At 40.0% G+C, this 19,481-nt stretch overlaps 2 protein-coding genes across 16 annotated transcripts in view; both read right to left on the bottom strand.

Moving 5' to 3' along the window:
* Mob3b (MOB kinase activator 3B) overlaps positions 1 to 1,525 on the bottom strand; it is a 198,089-nt gene extending 196,564 nt beyond the window's left edge. The window contains exon 1 of one of the 4 annotated variants that reach the window (XM_021252947.2): positions 785 to 1,525. The gene's annotated coding sequence lies outside the window, so the exon portion shown is untranslated. The remainder of the gene's footprint in view (positions 1 to 784) is intronic. The other 3 variants (XM_013069768.3, XM_021252949.2, XM_004838371.3) reach the window with 3 other exon arrangements.
* A 1,242-nt stretch (positions 1,526 to 2,767) lies between these two features.
* C9orf72 (C9orf72-SMCR8 complex subunit) overlaps positions 2,768 to 19,481 on the bottom strand; it is a 50,880-nt gene continuing 34,166 nt past the window's right edge. For 8 of the 12 annotated variants that reach the window (XM_087183810.1, XM_004838375.3, XM_004838374.3 and 5 more), the window contains one exon: positions 2,768 to 19,471. In XM_087183810.1, the coding sequence (XP_087039936.1) occupies positions 19,285 to 19,471 (187 nt within the window). In that variant the 3' untranslated portion in view covers positions 2,768 to 19,284. The remainder of the gene's footprint in view (positions 19,472 to 19,481) is intronic. The other 4 variants (XR_001183036.3, XR_015440042.1, XR_015440043.1 and 1 more) reach the window with 4 other exon arrangements.

Below are 19,481 nucleotides of genomic sequence, written 5' to 3'. Positions count from 1 at the left end.
ATTGAAAGGGGTCAGAAAGGGGGATAGGAAGGAATGCTGAGTGGTTTAGGGACTCTAGTACTTTCCAGGCGCTGGAGGTCGACTCTCTACGCCCGCCCCTGTAGGGGTCCAAAGAGGGGGCAAAACAAAGCTGCGGTTTCACCTCTAGGGCAGGGAAAGGAAGGGGGCTGGGATTCCGGATGTTTGACAGTTCTTGGCCCAAGAGTTCGGCAGGATTCGTACGTCCTTTATTCCTTTCCTTCTTCCCTCCCTTCACGAAGCCCCAGCAGCCCCGGAGGTGACCCGGTGAAGCCGCGGAGTCCCCTACGCAGTCCTCGTTCGCGATCCGGACGCCCACGCGATGTCCCCCGCCCAGAAGCACTTTTGTAAAAGTTTGTCTTCCCGCCACCCACCGCCCAGCGTGCACCCTGCAGGCACCTAAGATTCCGGATAACTTCGGGAACAGATGTGCAACCTGAAAGAAGGATTTTATTGGTATATCTTTTAATATTAAGGCCACAGATCCCTGGTGGGAAGGAAGTGGACCCCCGTTCCTGCCCGGGAAGTGCGCACCGGGAGCCGGCCAGAAGCCAAAGCGTAGACCCGGGTCAAAGCGGACTCCAACCCCGGAAGCCCGCGAGCGACTGAAGCGGAGCGGGGTCCACCACCTCCCGCCCTCCTCCAGTTGCACTCGGCCCCGGGGCGTCCCGCACCTCTGCCGGCCAGGGCTCAATCGCGAGAGAGGGACCGCGCGTTCGCGCCGCCTCCCCTCGCTTGGCGCGGGTTCTTTATGGTGGGGTTTTACCTTCAGCCCAGGGCCCGGTCGGGGTCAGCAGCAGCCGGCGCGAGAGAAGAGGCGTAAGCTCTATCAGGAAGGGCAGCGCTTGATCCACGTGCGGGCCTTTCTGGCCAGCGCAGCAGAGCTCCAGCTCCAGCCGCAGCCGCTGCAAAGCAGCCCCCACATGTACCCAAGCGCACAGCGCAGCGCTGAGCAGCCGGCCCAACTCCGGATCGCGCGGGGGCGCGGAGAGGGGCCGCCGGCGAGAGGGGCCGCCTGGCGGCCGCCTGTGCAAAAACAACTAGGAGAGGGAGAGAAGTCTGACGGTCTTTGGTATCATCTTCCCTCCCGGAAAGACATGGGACATGTGCAATCTAAGGGGGTTCTCAACCTTGCAGAAAAGACGCCGACCCTCGGGCCAGGGCGTCAGGAAAGATGCTGCGTGAGAAAGGATGCGTTTGGGTCCAGAGCAGCCACTTCGAAGGCCTCCAGAGAAAGACAAATGGCTTACCTCCTCCAAAATCTTCAAGTTGCTGAAAAATACCATGGACTGACTGACACAGATCGGAGCATAAATCATTGGGAAATGCTTTAAGTTCCTAGAAAAAGCTGGGAGTAATGGAATGACCATGATCTTTGAAGCAAAACTGGAGCCTGCCACTTTCTCATTGAACGACGACGTTGGCCTACCTTCAACCTTGAGGGCTCAGTGTCCTCCTGCGTAAACTGGGGGAGCAATTATCAACCCACAGGATGATTCTGAAGGGTAAATTACATATAAAAAGCATTCTTAGTTCATGGTAGGAGTCTTCAAATGTGAGCTCCCTGCCTTCCTGAGGAAAATAATTGGATTTTGCATACCTTTCCTTATGATGGCATCTTGGTGCATACTGACCGAGGAGTACCAAATGACTATTGGATTTTATAATTCTTACTACACATTTTATGGTTTGGAAATATTATTCAGTAGAATTTAGGAATATGTAATTTCCACACCTCACCTCCTGCCAGCCTTCCCATCACAAATGCCTCTATTCATGATGCCCTCCTTGGCTGCCAAAAGTGACAAGGAAACTCCTACCACAGGGCCTTAATACTTGGTGTGCCCTCTGTCTGCAAGACTTCCTGAATGCTCAGCTTCTTCATGGCTAAGACACTACCTCACTTTCTTCAACTCTTTTCTCAACAGTCAGAGGCCTCCCTTTTCAGCCCTATTTAAAAGCACAACCCTGCCATTCCAGCACTCAGGAGACTGAGGCAGGAGGATCGCTGCGAGTTTGAGGCCAGCCTGGGTTACACAGTGATTAGTTTTCTCTGACTACAGAACAAAATACCATTAACTTAATGGCTTAAAACAATACAAATTTACTATAGTACTGGAGGTTAGATGTACAATACAGCTTTCATTGGGCTAAAATAAAGATTGTAGCAGGGCTGAATTCCTTTTTGAAGTCCATAGGAACTCATTTTCTGGTTTTTGCCGGCTTCTGGAGGCCACCTGCATTCTTTGCCTTGTAGTCCTTTTTCTCCTTTTCAAAGCCAGTGATGAAAGGTCAAATCCTTTTATTGCATCACTCTGACCTTTCTGACTTTCTCTTCTGCTTATATGGACCCTACTCATTACATTGGGCCCATCCAGATTTATCTATGTTAATGTCAGCTGACTGGCAAACTTAATTCCATCTGCAACCAATTTCCCTTTGCCAGGTAATGTAACACATTCACAGGTTATGGGGAATGTTGTGTAATCTTTGGGGGCCATTATTCTGTCTCCACACACTTACTTTTTTTCTATTTAAATGAATGCATACTGCATGAAACAGGAATTTTTGACATGTAGTTTATTGCTGTATCCTTAGGTTAGATTGATAAATGTGTAGGTGTTTATACGGACTGAATTAATTGTGTTGCCTCAAAATGCATATGTTGAAGCCTTAGCCCCCAGGGTGATGGTATCTGGAGACAAGACTTTTGGTAGATAATTTGGGCTGATGGGGTCATGTGGATTGGTAAGGTCTTCATTATGAGATTAATGGGAAAAAAAGATGAAGCCTAAGAAGAAGACAAGGAAGAGAAACAGGAGGCAGAGGAGATGAAAGAAGGGGAGTGAAAGGCAGAGGAGGTAGGAGAAAGAGGAGGAAGAGAAGGAAGGGGGAGGCAAGGGGAAAAGAACATTTTCCCCATCATGTAAAGACACAAAGAATGTACTAGGAACCAAAGTGGCTGGTAACCCTGGGTCTCACCCTGAAGATTCTTACAGTCTAATAAGAATTATGAGAGAACCACAAACAGCAAGAGTACAAAGAAGACTATGAGAGGGGTAGGAATTTTTTAAAGGCACAATAAACTTCTGTGGAGCACAGAGACAGGAAAAGATGAAACCTGAACTGAAACAATCTGGCAGAAGTTTGGGGATGATGGGACATTTGAACTGAACTTGAAAGTGGTGGACATTGTTGGAGTTAAGTAGGAAAGTCATTTCAGACGTAAACTCCAAACCACAGGAATAGAACTACAGGAAGGCAGAAAAAAATGTGAGATGTGTTCCAGAAACCAAGATTAACCTGCTTGGTATGAGGACTAGGCATATAGTTAGATAACAAGGGCTGGATCCCAAATGCTAGGCTAAAGATCAAACACATTTAATGATTTTTGTTAGCAGTTATTAATGGAGAAAAATTACGTGGAGCAACTGTGAAAGGAATGTCTGAAGCTGTAACTCAAACAGCAACAAATAAAAGAGAAAAATATACTTCTTGCTTGGGTAAAATGTTTTCAGTGACTGTTGACTCCACCCATAATTCTGAGTCCAGAGCATATATCTTAAATTCATAAAGTTATAAAAGAACAGAAGTGGGCAGTGAGAGCAACTAGCCCATTCCTGACCTTTGAACAGGCATTTCCATTTTATAGATGAAATGACTGGCTGGGACAATTAAGTGACTCACACAACTATAAGACTGAAGACTGATTCTGGTCTTCTAAGTATTCTGTGTATTTTGATACATATGTGGAACAGGCCACAAAGGGAACAATTGTCCAAGATGAAGTTGTCAGCTTTTAGGCTGCATCAGAGAATCTTCTCCAGGTTCAGAGGGAATCAATCTGAGGAATCAGGGGGCATTCGTGAATCTTGACTGCAGGATCTCTCTGGGAAAAGAGAGGGGCCAGGCTCACCTGAAGGATTTCAGAGAGACAGAGACATGCATTAAGGGAATCCCCTTCAGAGTCAGAGAGACCCATAATAGCTGACTCCTACTTCTCTGCACCTCTGTAACTCATCCATTATAAAATGGAGATAAGAATATAGGAAATTAGCTGGGCACATCTGTGATCCCAGCACTCAGGAGGCCAAGGCAGCAGGATTGCTGTGAGTTTGAGGCCAGCCTATGCTATATAATAAATTCAAGACCAGCCTGAACTACACAGTGAGATCTTATCTCAAACAAAACAAAACAAAACAATATAGTTGTATGTATTTGATGAAGAAATGTATCTAACTGGCTTAGCCCCGTGCCTGTCACTGGTAAGTGTTCAAGGAAAACCATTTATTGGTCTTTCCAACATTTAGTTCTCAGTCCACCCACATGGAGCCCTACCTTCATGAGAGTAAGAGATCCCAGCATATGTTACAGTCACATTGAATCCAGAAGCTTCACTGTCACCGTTGGGATGGCATCTCCCAGAATTGGGAATAAGAAGACAGTATTTCCAAGGGGTTTGGTATAGAATGAATAACATTCAGTTCTCCGACCAAGTCAATATAAATTAATTTCCATCTTTCCAATGCACACTTTATACATTTCCTCTAAAGGGAAATGACACTGTGAGAAAAATCCCCAAAGGTTCTGTTATCAAACCACTTTCTTACAGCTTCCACTCAGAAAGCACCAAAAGAGCAAAACAGTATTGGAAAGGTGCCATCATAGTGATATCATAACATCTGATGATGTGAGGAGTACAGGTGACGAAGTGTGTTTGCCCAGCTACTGACAATCGTGGACTCCCGATTGTACTGCAGTGGACAGCAGTGCTCAGGATTCACATTTGGTGAGAAGGTGATCTTGCTCATTTTTACTAAATCTGATTACTTAGTGTCACTGTGCTTGTGGGGTGCTAAATTATAACTATTACATGCAGATGACCAACAAACAGCTGGCATTCTCAAAGTCCATCCCCTTCATATCAAGCAAGGACAGTTCACAAATCTGAGTGCCTAGCACATGTTCAACAGTAAGACACACTTCCTTTGACCTGCTTTGATTTTGTTTTCAAGACCCTGACTAATCACAGGGCTCAAGAGATTGTCTCAGTGTTCTAGGTGAGCAACTGTGACAACAGAATTTATGGTAATGAACTCTGGGTCCTGGAAATGAAATATGCATGGCTCCTCCTAAACACTGAAGTAATTAATGGCAATTATAACCATGACAAGAAGCATGTACTATCTTATGCCTTGTTTTCTGCTAGTACAATCTTCACTATTTTAACAATAATGACACTGGATGTCTATAGTAATCTCTTCTAAAATCCACATTACATCAATCACATTTTGCAGAAGTGGAACTGAGGCATACAGAGGTCAGAATTGGAAGCCAGGATAAACTATAACACTGTTCAAAGCTGCATCAGTGGCAGTTGCTCAAAATGGTGGTTTCAAATCATTAGAGACATTTTTCTATCCTTAATTTTACAAAAAAAAGTGAAATAAATAAAAGTGAAATAAATAAAGTGAAATAAATAAAGTGAATGCTCTTTCCGAAGTTATTTTTTAAATACTTTTATTGTAAAGAGACTATACTTATTGCTTCTGATTTTAGGATTTTATTGATCATATCATAGTGATCCAATGCACCTTCATATCTCCCTACTAAATAGACCCTATTTGTGTGTGCGTGTTTGATATGAATCTTTAATGACATGAGCCATATCTTTCAAGACATGAGCTTGATGTTTTTTCTCTGGTTTAACACAAGCCAGGTGTGGTATACTGGTGATCTGCCTCAGTTCTCCAAATTATGGAGAGGAACTCACTCAGGTTGGCTTAGATAGGATCCATACAGTTAGTTGCCAGGAGAAACAGAGTCTAAGGTAGTTACATCTAAAGACACCCTAGCCTAGACCTCAAGGTTCATTCTAGAGTGAATGTTTAGCATCTTTCAAAAAAAGGAAAATCAGAAAACTGTGTGCTAAGTGGATTTGGCATGTCATGCTCATAACAGAAGAAGAGGCTAATGTGCCATGGATGCTTCCCACTTGACATAACTTCCTTTATCGTCCAAACAGAAAAATCATGAGGGTCTCCGACAGACTCTCAGTTTAATAAACACAGTATTACTACTTTTGTGATCAATGCTCACTACCATTACCAGAAGCCATATCACCCTGATGGCAAAAGCAGAAAGGTCTCTTGCATTTCCTTAGCTCTTCTTGAATGCCTGAGAGAAAGAAATAAAGGAAATAAACTTTTCTACTCTCGGACTGAAGGTAGCTTTTTATGAACTGGGAATTTCTTCAAAGCACTCCTTTCCCTACTGGCGTAAAAAATATAAACAAGATTTTCTTTTTCATTTCATAATTAAGGCAATAGACAAAAGTGAAAGTGCTATTCATCCTGACCTTCTTTATCCTCCAGTTGTTCTACCTACTCAGGACCCTATTTTCTCAAGATTCCAATTAGATTTGATACTGTTCAATATGCATTTCCTCTTAAGAAGCTACTTTCCCATTTGGAAAGTCCCTTGGGTTGAGTAATTATTGAATTTCTAAGTGGCCTCTGGCCAGTCTCAATTGTGATAGTGTTTCATGTCCAATATGAAAGAGCTTTGCCTTGGGTATTTCACAGCCCCGATGATGCATTTCAGAGGAAAGAAATTTCTGAGAAAAGACTTTTGGTAACTTTTTAGTTTTTTCCTAAGTCTGGCTGCCTACACCTCGACAGACATCCTTCCTTTCTTCCCTGCTCCCCTCTCCTCTCCTTTCCTTCTGGCCCGCTCTTGCTCCCTCATTACTCCCTCTTCCCTCTTTTCCTTTTTTCTCTTTTCTTTAATATCTTGTTCCAAAGATAATTTATCACAGCCAGCTAACTCATTAAGATTTCTCCCCAATAGGACCGGGGATTTAGCTCAGTGGTTTCGCTGCCTGCTGCACAAGCGCAAGGACCCGAGTTCGATCTCCGGTACCAAAAATAATAATAATAATAATAATAATAATAATAATAATATTTCTCCCCAATATTCCAGAACAAAAATTCTTTTTATAAAGTTGAATTACACTTTTATCTTCTTTCCTTGTATTTTTTTTTTTTTTCAGCAGATGCCGAACTGGATTTTCAGTGGAAGTTGCTCCTCATTGCTGTTCAGCACCAGAAGCCAAAAGAAAAACAAATATGCTAGTGAGATAATCCTGGGATGGGAAAGGATCTCTGTGATTCCAAGCCCTTAAGAAGGAGGTTGAGGTCCACCTCCACCAGTTTGAGTCTTGCTGTTTGTTAATGGCATAGCCACTATTAGGACTCAGATATCCCGATTTACAATCCAGGCATTTCTTGGTTTGGGAGTGGTTTTCCATTGTTGCTGTTGGCCAGGAATCATGGCACCCTCCTGCCTTTTCTACACCCTACTCTCCCTCTTCTACCCCACTGCCTCCCCCACTACCACACCCCACGGTATGGTTCATTGAATTCTTCTTTGTTGATGAACCAGCAGTCCTTTTACCTCACAAATAGTCTAAATGAAATTTGTTGAGCCTGGTCCCTATTACTGGAACTACTCAGCTGACCCACAGACTCTATAGCAATAATAAATAAGTGGTTGTGGTTGTTAACTCACTAAATTATGTTATTTGTTTGTGTGATGTTGGAGACTGAACCTAGGGCCTCACAAACACTGGACAAGTACTCTTCCACTTTGCCTCCAGCCCTTAAGTCACTAAATTTTGGAGTGGTTTGTTATGTACCATTATAATAGCAATAATAACTGACATAGATAATGCAGTGGCCTTAATTAGAAAAAGGATGCCTGGCTCATAAGTAGACACTCAATAAATGTTTGTCAGACTAGCATGAACTTGCAGGTTAATTAATATTCATCAATTAAGGCTTGATTAGATATATTTTGGTATAGCCCAACAATGGAACCCTGTACAGCTATTAAAAATAAATAAACATTCAATGAGTTGTTTAGAATTTGTGCCTTGTCTTCAAGTACATTATACATCAGTAAAGAAAGCAAATTTTATTTTTATCTGCAGGACTGAGGATTGAAACTGCAGGGCTGAGGAACCTAGATGTTTGAACCTAGATATTTACCCATTCCAGACACTGAGCTAATCTCCAGCCCCATGAAAGCATGTTAGATGGCAGAATGTATTATATAATTCCAGATTTTAGTATTTAGAAAAGGATGTGAAAGTGCATACAAAATATTGACAATGATTTTCTGGGTGATAACATACTTTTCTATACTTCTTTATCTGAAAAATTTTCAATTTTATTTTTATAGCAGTAAATTAAAAACTTCACAAGAAATCTTTTTATTGAGTTCAAGACACCTGGGGTGAGCTACCCTGATATGACTTTTCCTATTTCTTTCCCTAACACACCGTCTGTTTCCTTGAGGACCTCAGAGTACACACAGGGAGAGAGGGTGACACAATCAGGCTTTGTTTGACACCAAATGAATGTGCTGAGCCCTTCCATTGTTCCAAAACAGCTTTGTGTTTTGAAGCTCAGCACGGGGCCACATTCAGTCCCTGGGTGGAAATCTGTGATTCTGCTGGAACTGGCAGAAGCTATAAATGCATCTTTTCTCCCTGTGTAGTATGACTCTAGGAACCTACCAAGGTCACTCTCCCATTAAACAGAAGTAGCAAGGAACGGCAGCCCTGCTACAATCTCTTGTGCTTGTCTCTGTATTGCTAGCTCACTCATGCCCCACCTTGCCTTGTGTTAGTGAAGTGTGTGGCCAAGTGCTTGTCTCTGTATTGCTAGCTCACTCATGCCCCACCTTGCCTTGTGTTAGTGAAGTGTGTGGCCAACAGCTTTTCTCCATACCCTCCTTCTGTGTGATCCAGCAGGCTCCAGTATGACATCAAAGACCCCAACTTCCGGGCACAATATAGATTTATGAACATAGCAGCACCAACTGTAGGAGTTCTTTGCTGAGAATTTATACATGGACCCTGAAGTTACCAATTGAGGATAATACAGGCTGGAGCTCTCTGTGACTACATCTTAACCATCCCACCCTAACTCACTCCCACATATGGGTGAAGCTGTTAGATGCAAAAAGGAAACATTGGGAGAAGCAGCTGAAGGAGACACAAAGAGGAAGGCTGATGACGTTATTTGAGCTCCTGAACCCAGTAGTGCCTGACAGCAGTACTAACCTTGGAACTCTGTTATAAGAGTCAGTGGTTTCCTTTTTAAAGTTGGTTTGTGTTGGATTTCTATCACTTGCCAGAACAAGAGTTCTGATACAGTTAACAACCAGCAGGGGAAATCTCAGAATCATTGAGAGAACTGGAAGGACCTTCCAGGCCATTTGCCTCACCATCCATGCCCTAGTCCAGAGCATTTACCTAAGGCAGAGAGCAGAAACTAACATTAATAGAGCATCTTTGTGCTAGTACATGTGCTAGGCATTTTTACATGTATCAGCTCTTCTACTCCTACCAATGACCTTGGATAATACGTATTATTTCCCACATTTTAGAGACAGCTTTGCACTGAGCTTCTTTGATGATGTCAATCTTGACTTTGTGCCTCCTTACATCCATCAGTTCTAAAAGAACTGATTTTAGCAGTTAGGGAGCAGAGCTTGGTGTAGGACACATCCTTGGTGCACTGTTACATCTCTGAACACATTTCTGATTTCAGTGAATTTATGAAGTAGCCAATGTCCCAGACAGCCAGCACACATCAGACATGACTTTGCTGTCTGCTGCAAGACAGTTTCCACAGCTGCAGGAGCTTGTTCAGCAAAGGGGCAAGCACGGTGCCTGGGGTGCAGTGAGGGAGGGCTCGTTAAAGACCCCAGTGGAACGACACCATTGGGGAATGAGAGCCACTGAATAAATGCTTGAGGTGGGCAATTATGAGAGGCATCCTATTTACATTTCTTAGACACCCAAGCAAAATTTAGCTTTAGTTGTCTGCAGTGGCCACTTGCCAAATTCATCTTTGTATTGGCTTTTCCTCCTTTGTGTTCCAGTCTGCCGGATTCTCTCACTCCCACTTCCTGAGATCACCACCTGCATAAATCAACTGCACAGGAGTTCTTGTCTCAGGTCAATTTGGGGGGAATCCAAAGCAAGATACTTGGATTCCTGGTAGATGGAAACGGAGGCCATCTAGTAAACTGACTTGTAGGGGAAAGGTTATTTCTGAGTCCTATAAGGAAAAAAGTTCAGGGTCAACCATAGGGAAGCCCTGAAACAAAGGCCAATTCCAAACCAGGAATTCTTTTACAAAATATTCCCTTAAGTACAAATTCCTTCAAGAAAATATACTCAAAGTGTGGATTAAACATGCTTGGAAGGAAATACATCAACTATTATATACACTAACTGTTTTTCTTTTCTGAGTAAATCTTCAATGGAAGCTCTCCAGATCCCTCACTGTTCACATCACTCATGTGTCTCGATCTGCTCTGTGGGGAAGTCTCAGTTCTTGATATGAACTGAGATAATGATCTCTTTTCCTTTTGGAACTAGGTAGAAAATAGCCATGATTTTTCACCTGGAAGGCAGCACAGCATGTTAGTTCAGAATATGGCATGTGTATGGCATGTGTAACGGTCAAGTTCTAATTAGTTGGGTGATTTAGTCTTTCAGTCAAGTTTTCCTATAGAAACCCCTGAGATGATTAATTTTATGTGTCAACTTGCATAAGACCCTCAGGTAGTGGGTAAAACATTATTTCAGGATGTGACTATGAATGTGTTTCTGGAAGAGATTAGTATTTGAATCAGTAGACTAAGAACATCCACCATAACCAGTGTGTGAGAGCATGTTCTAATCTGTTGAGGGCTTGGGGAGAACAAAAAGGCAGAGCAAGGGAAATCTGCTCTCTCTTCTGGTGTTGGGATATCCATCTTAACTTGTCCTTGTACATCAGAGTTCTTGGTTATTGAGGATGTGGAGTCTGGGACTTACACAAGCAGCACCCCACCACATGTACACACACACCCACACACACACACACACACACACCCATTCTTAAGTCTTTGGACTGAGTTACACCACTGTCTTTCCTGCTGGCAGATGACATATTGTGGGACTTCTTAGCCTCCAATAAACATATGGGTCAATTTCTACAATAAATGTCTTGAAGGATAGGTAGATAGATATTGGTCCTGCTTCTGAGGAGAGCCATAGCTAAAACAGCTCCCAATACCAGTGTATTAAAACTGCAAAGGCTAAAGTCTTATGCAACATGCACATCTTGATGAGTGTGGGAACAGGCTCTGCTCCAGTAACTTGAACAGTAGGACTTAGGCTGAAGAGCAGCCACTCTCTGCAGCATTAATGCCACCATGGCAGAGTACAGAGGAGGCACAGTTTACTGGCTTTTTAACTTTTCCTGGAGAAGTGACACATGTTATTTATGTTTCATTGGCTGGGGTGGGGGTGGGGGGTCATGTGGTCATGCCTGAGTTACACAGCTAGGAAAAGTGCAATCCAACTTCCAGGTTAAAAAGAGAGAAAGGAAGGAAAGGAGTATTTGTGAAAACTGTCTATCACATCTGGACAGTCATTCAACCTATGACTCTGTTCTTGTGTACTGTGGGAATATTCATTTTAGGAAATTCTTAGGAAGGTTAAATGTGCAACTGCCCTTAAAGGACCTGGAACACAACCATTACTTCATAAACGTTAATCTGTGATCTTTCATATATCTGAAATACGTTAAAAGTTACCTCAATCTTTTCCACATCTCTGGGATACTATAAATTCTTTAACTTTTTATGTGGGCTGCATTTTATAGCCTTTAAAGACAATTCCCAAACATTTTCTCTGAATTTTTCCAAGTTCTGTCTAAAACATGGTATCTAGCATAATATTCCCCATATTGAAAGAATTTGAAAACCAAAAAAAAACACAAAACTTTTTGTTTTGAAGGAGAGCTATACAATTATAAAATAACTATACTTATTATTCATAGCAAGGTGTTATTTTTGGTACCCAGACAAACTCAGTGAAAATACATTAGAACAGTATGGGCCTCATTACAAAGAACATAATATTGTGAAGCTTGAAAAACCAGGACTGGGTACAAGGTTATTATAATACTGTGGGCTCTGTTGGCCAAATATGTTATTACAGTTTCAATGGAACCATTATGTTGTCAACAGAACACATGGTGAGACCTGTAGGGGCTTCCTCTGACTTCATGAGAGTTTGCAGTCTCTGGGTTTCCCAAGGGAAAGCAGGGACTGGTAGGATCTTAACCAGAACCTGAGCCACAGGCTGTAAACCCTGGCCCTCCAGTCCTTACCAACTGGCTTTTGGTTTGGAAAGTTGTAAGGCTTTTTACCTGCCTCCTCATTTCCATATCAAGGTTACTGGCCCTTGGTTTTATAAGGTGCTCATTATGTCTGCAGAATTTGGGCCAGGGATTCTTTCTGTTCACCAAGTGACTCAGTTCACGTGGACCCTGGGGTTGTTTACATTTTCAGGAACTGCTGTTGCAAAACTCTATAAAGTTTATGTAGTGAGGTTGTGTTTGCAAGATGAATTCATTTGGTCAAGTTATTTTTAAAATGTGTTTTTTCTTAGCTCCTTAGGCAAGCTCTAGCCTCCTCTTGTTTTGTAAGTCTAGGCCATAAAAACATGCTGAGTCTATTGAAGGAAGTCAGAGAAAATGTTTATATAAATTGGATCAAAGAAGGTTCTCAGCTCTGAATCACAACAAAAAAACCCTTCTATAACCTGAATGCTGGGATAAGGTAATAATATATGGTGCTGGTTCTGGGGGTTTAAATCTTTGATGCTTCTAGAAAATCATGCAAACGAGTCTCAAACTGCTCTTTCAAATGTAAGTGAAAGGGGGAACCCAACTGGATATTCATACAGAAGAAATACCCACTACTGTCAAGAGGAACTGCCTCAGTGCACAAGCAGAGAGCTGTTAGAGGTAGTCAGACTGCAGAGGCACAAACCTTGTCTCTCATCTGGGTCAAAAATGCATGAAATGAATTATCAGGCTAAAATGCAAATATTTAACAGCTAATTTAAAAATAACTCTTTAATTTTGCTTGATTTTTGAGATAAGGTCTTGCTAAGTTGCCAAGGTGGGCCCCAAACTTTTGACTCTCTTACTTCATTTACCCAGGATTACAATGAGGCCTATCTTTTGGATGAGCAGAGACCCATTTAAGAATCTGATGAAAGCTCTGGAAACACATGTGATGAAGGTTATGGCAAAAACCCATCACTCAGAAACAGGTATACATGTGCAAACTCTTGTTTACAATTTCAGTAGTATCACTGGGATAACATAAAAGAAACTTGAGGGAAATCTATAAATCCCTTTGCTGAATTTGGGGAAAATTTAAATATGAAATTAACAATATGTATATACTACTCATTGATTCATTTGTTCCTTCGTAACTTACTGAGTTCCATTTCATAGCAGGTACTATGCTGGAAGTTGGGGATCCAGTGATGTACAAGGACGCAGTTTTGTGCAGCTAATGGGAAAATAAACTCATGATAACGAGTTAAGTGCTATGCTAGACTATAAACACAGAAACTAACATGACCCCTGAGGGCAATTAATTTACCATGTATTTAATAAAAGCATCATGTGCCAGAAATTAGGTATAAATTATCACACAGACTATGTCCCTGGCTTACAGTTTACAATCTGGAATATTCCAAAGACAAAGCTGGGCGAAGGGACTGGAAGGACGTGACACCCAATGTGAATCCTGACTGACAGATAAAAGTGGTGAGAAATATTAGGTAGTGAGAGCAGCATGTGCATGCATTCAATGACAAGAGCAAGGTGAGCATGGGGAAAACTACATGTAGTTCATCAGGGCTACACATGAGAATGATGAGAGAAAAAGGTGCAGAGATATGTTGCAGTCAGGTCCCAAAGGTTGTCACTGGGGGTTTCTAAAATAGAGTGAAGAGATCAAAGTTTTATATCTGAAAGATCACACTTTTTGTGGAGAAAAAGGACTGAGCAAATGGATCGGGGTGGTGAGGGGGTGAAATCACAAAGGAGGGAAGCTGCTGAATCAGGATGAGAAATGGTGAAGTCCTAACAGTGGCAGTAAAGATGGAATAAAGTGGACAGATTTTAGAAACAGGATGAGGCCACTAATATTCATATTCATTTCTCTCATTTCTCCGAATGACTTTCACCTAAGGCAGTCCTCTCTGCTCCAAGCAGTGAAGGAGGTAGTGATGGGTTCAAGCTAATAAAATAATCTTGCTATTGAGGAAGTGTCTCCTAAAACTATGACTGTAGAATTATTTTGGTTAAGTAATCAGATATGGAAACTCTACATTTAATTGCTTACTGACTATAATCATGAGGATGTTAATAGCTACAAAACAATTTTATCGAGCATTTATTCTGTCAGTTACTCATCTAAGTATTCTGCATGTGCTAAGCCACTTAGTCTTTTTTTTTTTTTTGGTGCCGGGGATTGAACTAGGGACCTTGTGCTTGCAAGGCAGGCGCCAGAACCACTGAGCCAAATCCCCAGCCCCTAAGCCACTTAGACTTTAAGGAACCCTATGATGTTGGCTCTAGTCTTATTCCTATTGAACAGATGAGGATACTGAGATACTGCAGAGAATAATTTTAGTATATGTGCTGCCAAAGTGAGCACAATTATTATTTTTTTTTGTTGTTACCAGGGATCGAACTTGGGACCTTGCGCTTGTGAGGCAGGCGCCAGAACCACTGAGCTAAATCCCGGGCCCTACTGCAGAGAATAAATACCTCATTTAAGGTCAGAAAGCTGGTAAACAGAAAAAGAGACTTTGGCCTTGGATGTCTTGCTGTAAGACCCCTGTTCCCAATGAGTCTATTTGTCCACACTGACAAACAGAAACATAATCTTTCACCATAGAATTCATAATGATCATGGAATATGATCATTAAAAATTACTTTTTCCAATTTGTTCTGAACATTCTGAATGAGCACAATAAAGAAGTTTCCAGGGCCAGGGATTTAGCTCAGTGGTTCTGGTGTGCCTGCCTTGCAAGCGCAAGGACCCGAGTTCAATCCCTGGTACCAAAAAAAAAAGTTTCCACATCACTCATGTCTCCAGAAACATCACATGGAAGTACATGAAGCAAAATCTGGGTGTGCTTTTGCAGATTTGGGCTCCAAATAGAAAAGCAAAACAAACAATGGTGTTTTTAAATAGTGAATGTTGTTTTCCTTTAGCCATAAGGGAATTTTAAAACTTGAAAAACCCATTCAGCTTTCAAAGCATTCCACATTCCCCACCCACAAATGCCAGAAGGTGCCAAGTGGAGCCAATTCTTGAGTTCAGGAATAATTTTCTAAATACTAGATCAGATTTCCTGAACGTCCACACTCTAGAAGGATATTTACCATTCTTCTAATTATTCTTATGAAAAGTACTTTGCAATTTATCAACCAATTAATTAAAAATACTTCAGCAATAGATGATATTGAGGCACAAATGCAAAAGCAGAAAATGACAGGTTATTACTGCTTCAAGTAGATTGAAAATCACTGCCGAAAGTCTTTGAAATATTAGAGGTATGTTGTGCAAAGGCTCAATTTCAATGGACTTTCTGGGGGGAAACGTCTCTGATTACATAATGACAGTAATTTCCTCAATTTGCAGGAAATTATTTTTTTGCAGAGGAAAATAATATAATGCTTATTATACTCATTATATTCATTCAACTAATGTATACTGGAAGCAAACCCAATTCCCAGCACCCCAAAACTAACCAATGATGGATATCTGAGAGAGCCTGAAAAACTTGGAAATGAGCACTTGTTAAAAGTTAGAAATTTTTGTGCTCGCTTCGGCAGCACATATACTAAAAGTTAGAAATTTTTGCTAAGCAGTGACATATAAATATGGATAAACACAGATCTTGTCATCTAGCCCAGCTAGGGAGATGGACAAGTGAAGGTATAATGCAATAAAAGTGACCAAAGAAATATACAGGGTCTGCCCAAAAAAGTATATACAGACTTCAGGAAAGGAAAAACTTTATATGTATATTTTAATACTAAATTTATTGAGACACCATGAGATTAATACAAGTTACCCAAAACAAAAACAAAATACTGTCATTTGCAGCAAAATGGGTGAAACTGACTGGAACTGGAAGATATTTGGTTAACTGAAAAAAGCCAGACACAGAAAAACAAGTACTGAATGTTCTGTCTCATGTGGAAGCAGGAAAAAAAAAAAAAAAATCAACCTGCACGTAGAACAGTAATTAACAGAAGATAGGAAGGATGTGGGGCAGGAGGCAGATAAAAGGAGGTTGGATTTGATCAGTGCATGTCAGTATGCATGTTTGGAAATATCACAATGAACTTCACTAATTCATTCAATTAATTCATGTTAATAAAAAATTTAAAAAATATTATTTTATTATAGTAAAAATTTAAAGAACCTTGGAGAAGTTCAAAGAACATAGCAGAGAATCACATATGTGGACTATAGATTGCAAATAGACCCAATACTTGCTTGTTTTCTGTCCCTTCAATTTAACAACACCAAATACTAATGGAAACTGGACTAGGTGCTATGTAGGACTGAAAGTATTGTAACTGTTGGGGATAAAATCCAACTTAATCAGCTATGTGAACATGGCCTTCAAATTATACCTCTTTAAGCTTCAGTTTCCTCATATGTAAGATAAAAACCAGCCTAGTAATATTATTGTGATGATAGGCGGAGAAAGTCCAATGTTCACTGTTGTGTTAATTAAGGGTTGTTAACTGTTTTTGTTAATGTAAGCTAAATCCCATAGATCCTAAGAGAAATACTGTTTTGTGCAATTCTACTCAAAACCAAAACAGTATTACATAAAACTGACATTTACTATGTTTAATGTGTAGTATTACAGAAATCACCAAAGAACTATACAATTTCATTTGTACTTTATAGTATTACATGAATTTTTCTTTGAGAATCCCAATGCAATACATCAGCTGCACTTTAACATGTTCATGATAGGGCCATACATACATAATTGTTTCATTGGACAGAGGCTGCCCAATGTGACAGTCCTGCATGTACCACCACCAGTGGTTCAAGCCATAAGGAACGTGTTAAAGAAGTCTTTCAAATCAACTATCATGTTTATGAATGAAGTATTTTTCTTGAAATGCAAATGTCAAACCTACTTCTTGCTTTCTAGTTTAAAACATTTAGATTTCTTGGACTTTTACTTTGGATACCTGTACTAGATATCTGGAATGAGTAATTTCAGTTTAGGTTATAATACTATTATAACAGGAATTTTAAGAAAGAATTTATCTAAGTAGTATTTTACATTGGAAATAATACATAATTTGAAAAATCATAATGCAATCCTAGAAGTTAACTAGAAAGCTTTAAAAAAAACAACTCATAAGAGCCCATAAAAAAAAATCATATAAAGGTTTGAAATATATTTTCTTTTTTTTAATTGAAAAAAAAGTTCAGATCCAACATAACTGTCAGCTGAACAGGAAGCTAATCAGTATTCTAATATCATAGTAGTGCTTTGTCTGAACAAATAATCAAAGAGGCAAACTTTCAAAGATATTTTATTTAAAATTCTCCATCTAGAAGATATATAACAATGTTTACACATGCTTTAATAACTTATTTTACTGTACAATTTATATTCTATATAGTAATATAATAAACCAGCAAAAGAAAATAGCGCTTAAATAAGAATCTGTTATGTAAAAAGCATTTAAGAATGGGATTTTAAACAGTAGTACATTATATACGAATTTTTTGTGACTGAGATATACGTAGTATGATACTGTTATTGTGTTCAGTGTATACCTAAAAATTAAGATGTCTAGATCTTTCTGATCCATGAAATGAAAACTATTATGTGTCTTTCAGAATAAAACATGTTTTTCCTATTAAACTTGGTATGTGAGGGCAGAAGGGCTCTATTGCTTTTATCCCTTTTTATAAATGTTTTCCCTTTCACATTACTTTCACACTTTTAAATAAAAATTTGTATACACTCCTACAACCATCACTGTTCTAAGCACAGAATCACCTAATCAGGTATTTTATAGCCCCCCCCTCAAAAGGCTAAAACACATTAAAGAAACCAAAGAAAAAGACCAGTTAATTCTGCTAATACAGCACCTAGGAAAATAGTACTTCAGTAAAATTTGTCCTGCTGTTCTTATGTGATGCAGGCAACATGGCAATCACTTCAAAAATATGGGCGGGGCTGGGGATTTAGCTCAGTGGTTCTGGCACCTGCCTCACAAGGGCAAGGTCCAGAGTTTGATCCCCAGTACCAAAAAAATATATATATGGGCAGAACATAAGGAAGAAGAAAAGGAATTTTTCTGTTCTCAAAAAAAGATCTTATTATTGTATTCTCTAATGAATTTTATAATCTTGGAGTTACAGTAACCGTCAAACTAGGTACATAGTATATTCTGCAAGAGGGAAACAAGATGGAAATGACTAACCAGTGAAATCTGAATTTCTTCTGTGTAATTATATTTTCCAAGGAAAAAAAGGCACAGGAGGCACACATTTCAGTTTGGCTCAAAAAAATGAAAATTATTGAGAGTTGGCAAACAACTAAAATTATGAGAGTTGGCAACAACTAAAACAAAATCCAATATCCTATATTCTTAGACAGATACTGTCCAGCTATAGGATATTGATAACAACAACAATAAACAAAAAACACACTGTGGTTCACCATAATCACTGGCTACACATAACTGCCTGACACTTATACACAGACTGAATCCTACTAAGTCGGACTTAATAATTAATTTTAATAAAAAATCTGCTTCATCAATATTTTCTTCCTAAAACTTAAATTATGTTCAAGATATTTCAGTTCTTTGTGTGGAACTGAAAACTTTAAGTGCACTAATTTTCAGTTGATTGTAAAAGTATTACAGTAATCTTATATACCAAGAAACAACAAAAGATGGAAAGTCAACCACTAGTATTATACCTGTAAAAGCTAACTCAGATTTCACCTTGATACATGTAAACGATGAATCATGAATTTCAAAAATCAGTAGTTGTGGTCAAGTTTGTATGCTATTATTGTATCTATAAAAGATAGCAATAATATTATTAATTGTAAACATAAGTGTCGAAGAGTACATACCCTAAAGAGACATTCAATGTAACGATGCACCATCCCCTTACAGATCTCTGTGACAACTGTAGTGAAACTAACTTTAACTGCAATTGCAGAGTAGGACTCTGAGGTGTGACCAGGAAAAGTGATGTTTCCCACATCACTGAGCTACTGTTACAGCAAACATGATTGTGAGGAAATATACTTAACAAGTCACACATTAAAAAGTCATCAGAACATCTCTTTCTTGTACACTAGTATAGAAAGGTCTTCCAAAGATAAAGGAGTGCAGACCTGGTTTAATTTTCTCAGCCAGAGCCATTATTATGTTAAGATCGCCCTCTGCTGTTAAATCAAGGTCTATCTTCAGGTTGCGAAGAGATTTAAAGGGCTTTTTCCCCTTCTGCCTACAAATAA

The sequence above is a fragment of the Heterocephalus glaber genome, unplaced genomic scaffold, assembly GCF_053883595.1.
Source record: "Heterocephalus glaber isolate CG9 unplaced genomic scaffold, H.glaber_assembly_v1.0 deba00001481, whole genome shotgun sequence".
NCBI classification, from domain to species: domain Eukaryota; kingdom Metazoa; phylum Chordata; class Mammalia; order Rodentia; family Bathyergidae; genus Heterocephalus; species Heterocephalus glaber.
The sequence above is the reverse complement of the archived record's forward strand: the minus strand, read 5'-3'. Positions and strand labels throughout refer to the sequence as shown.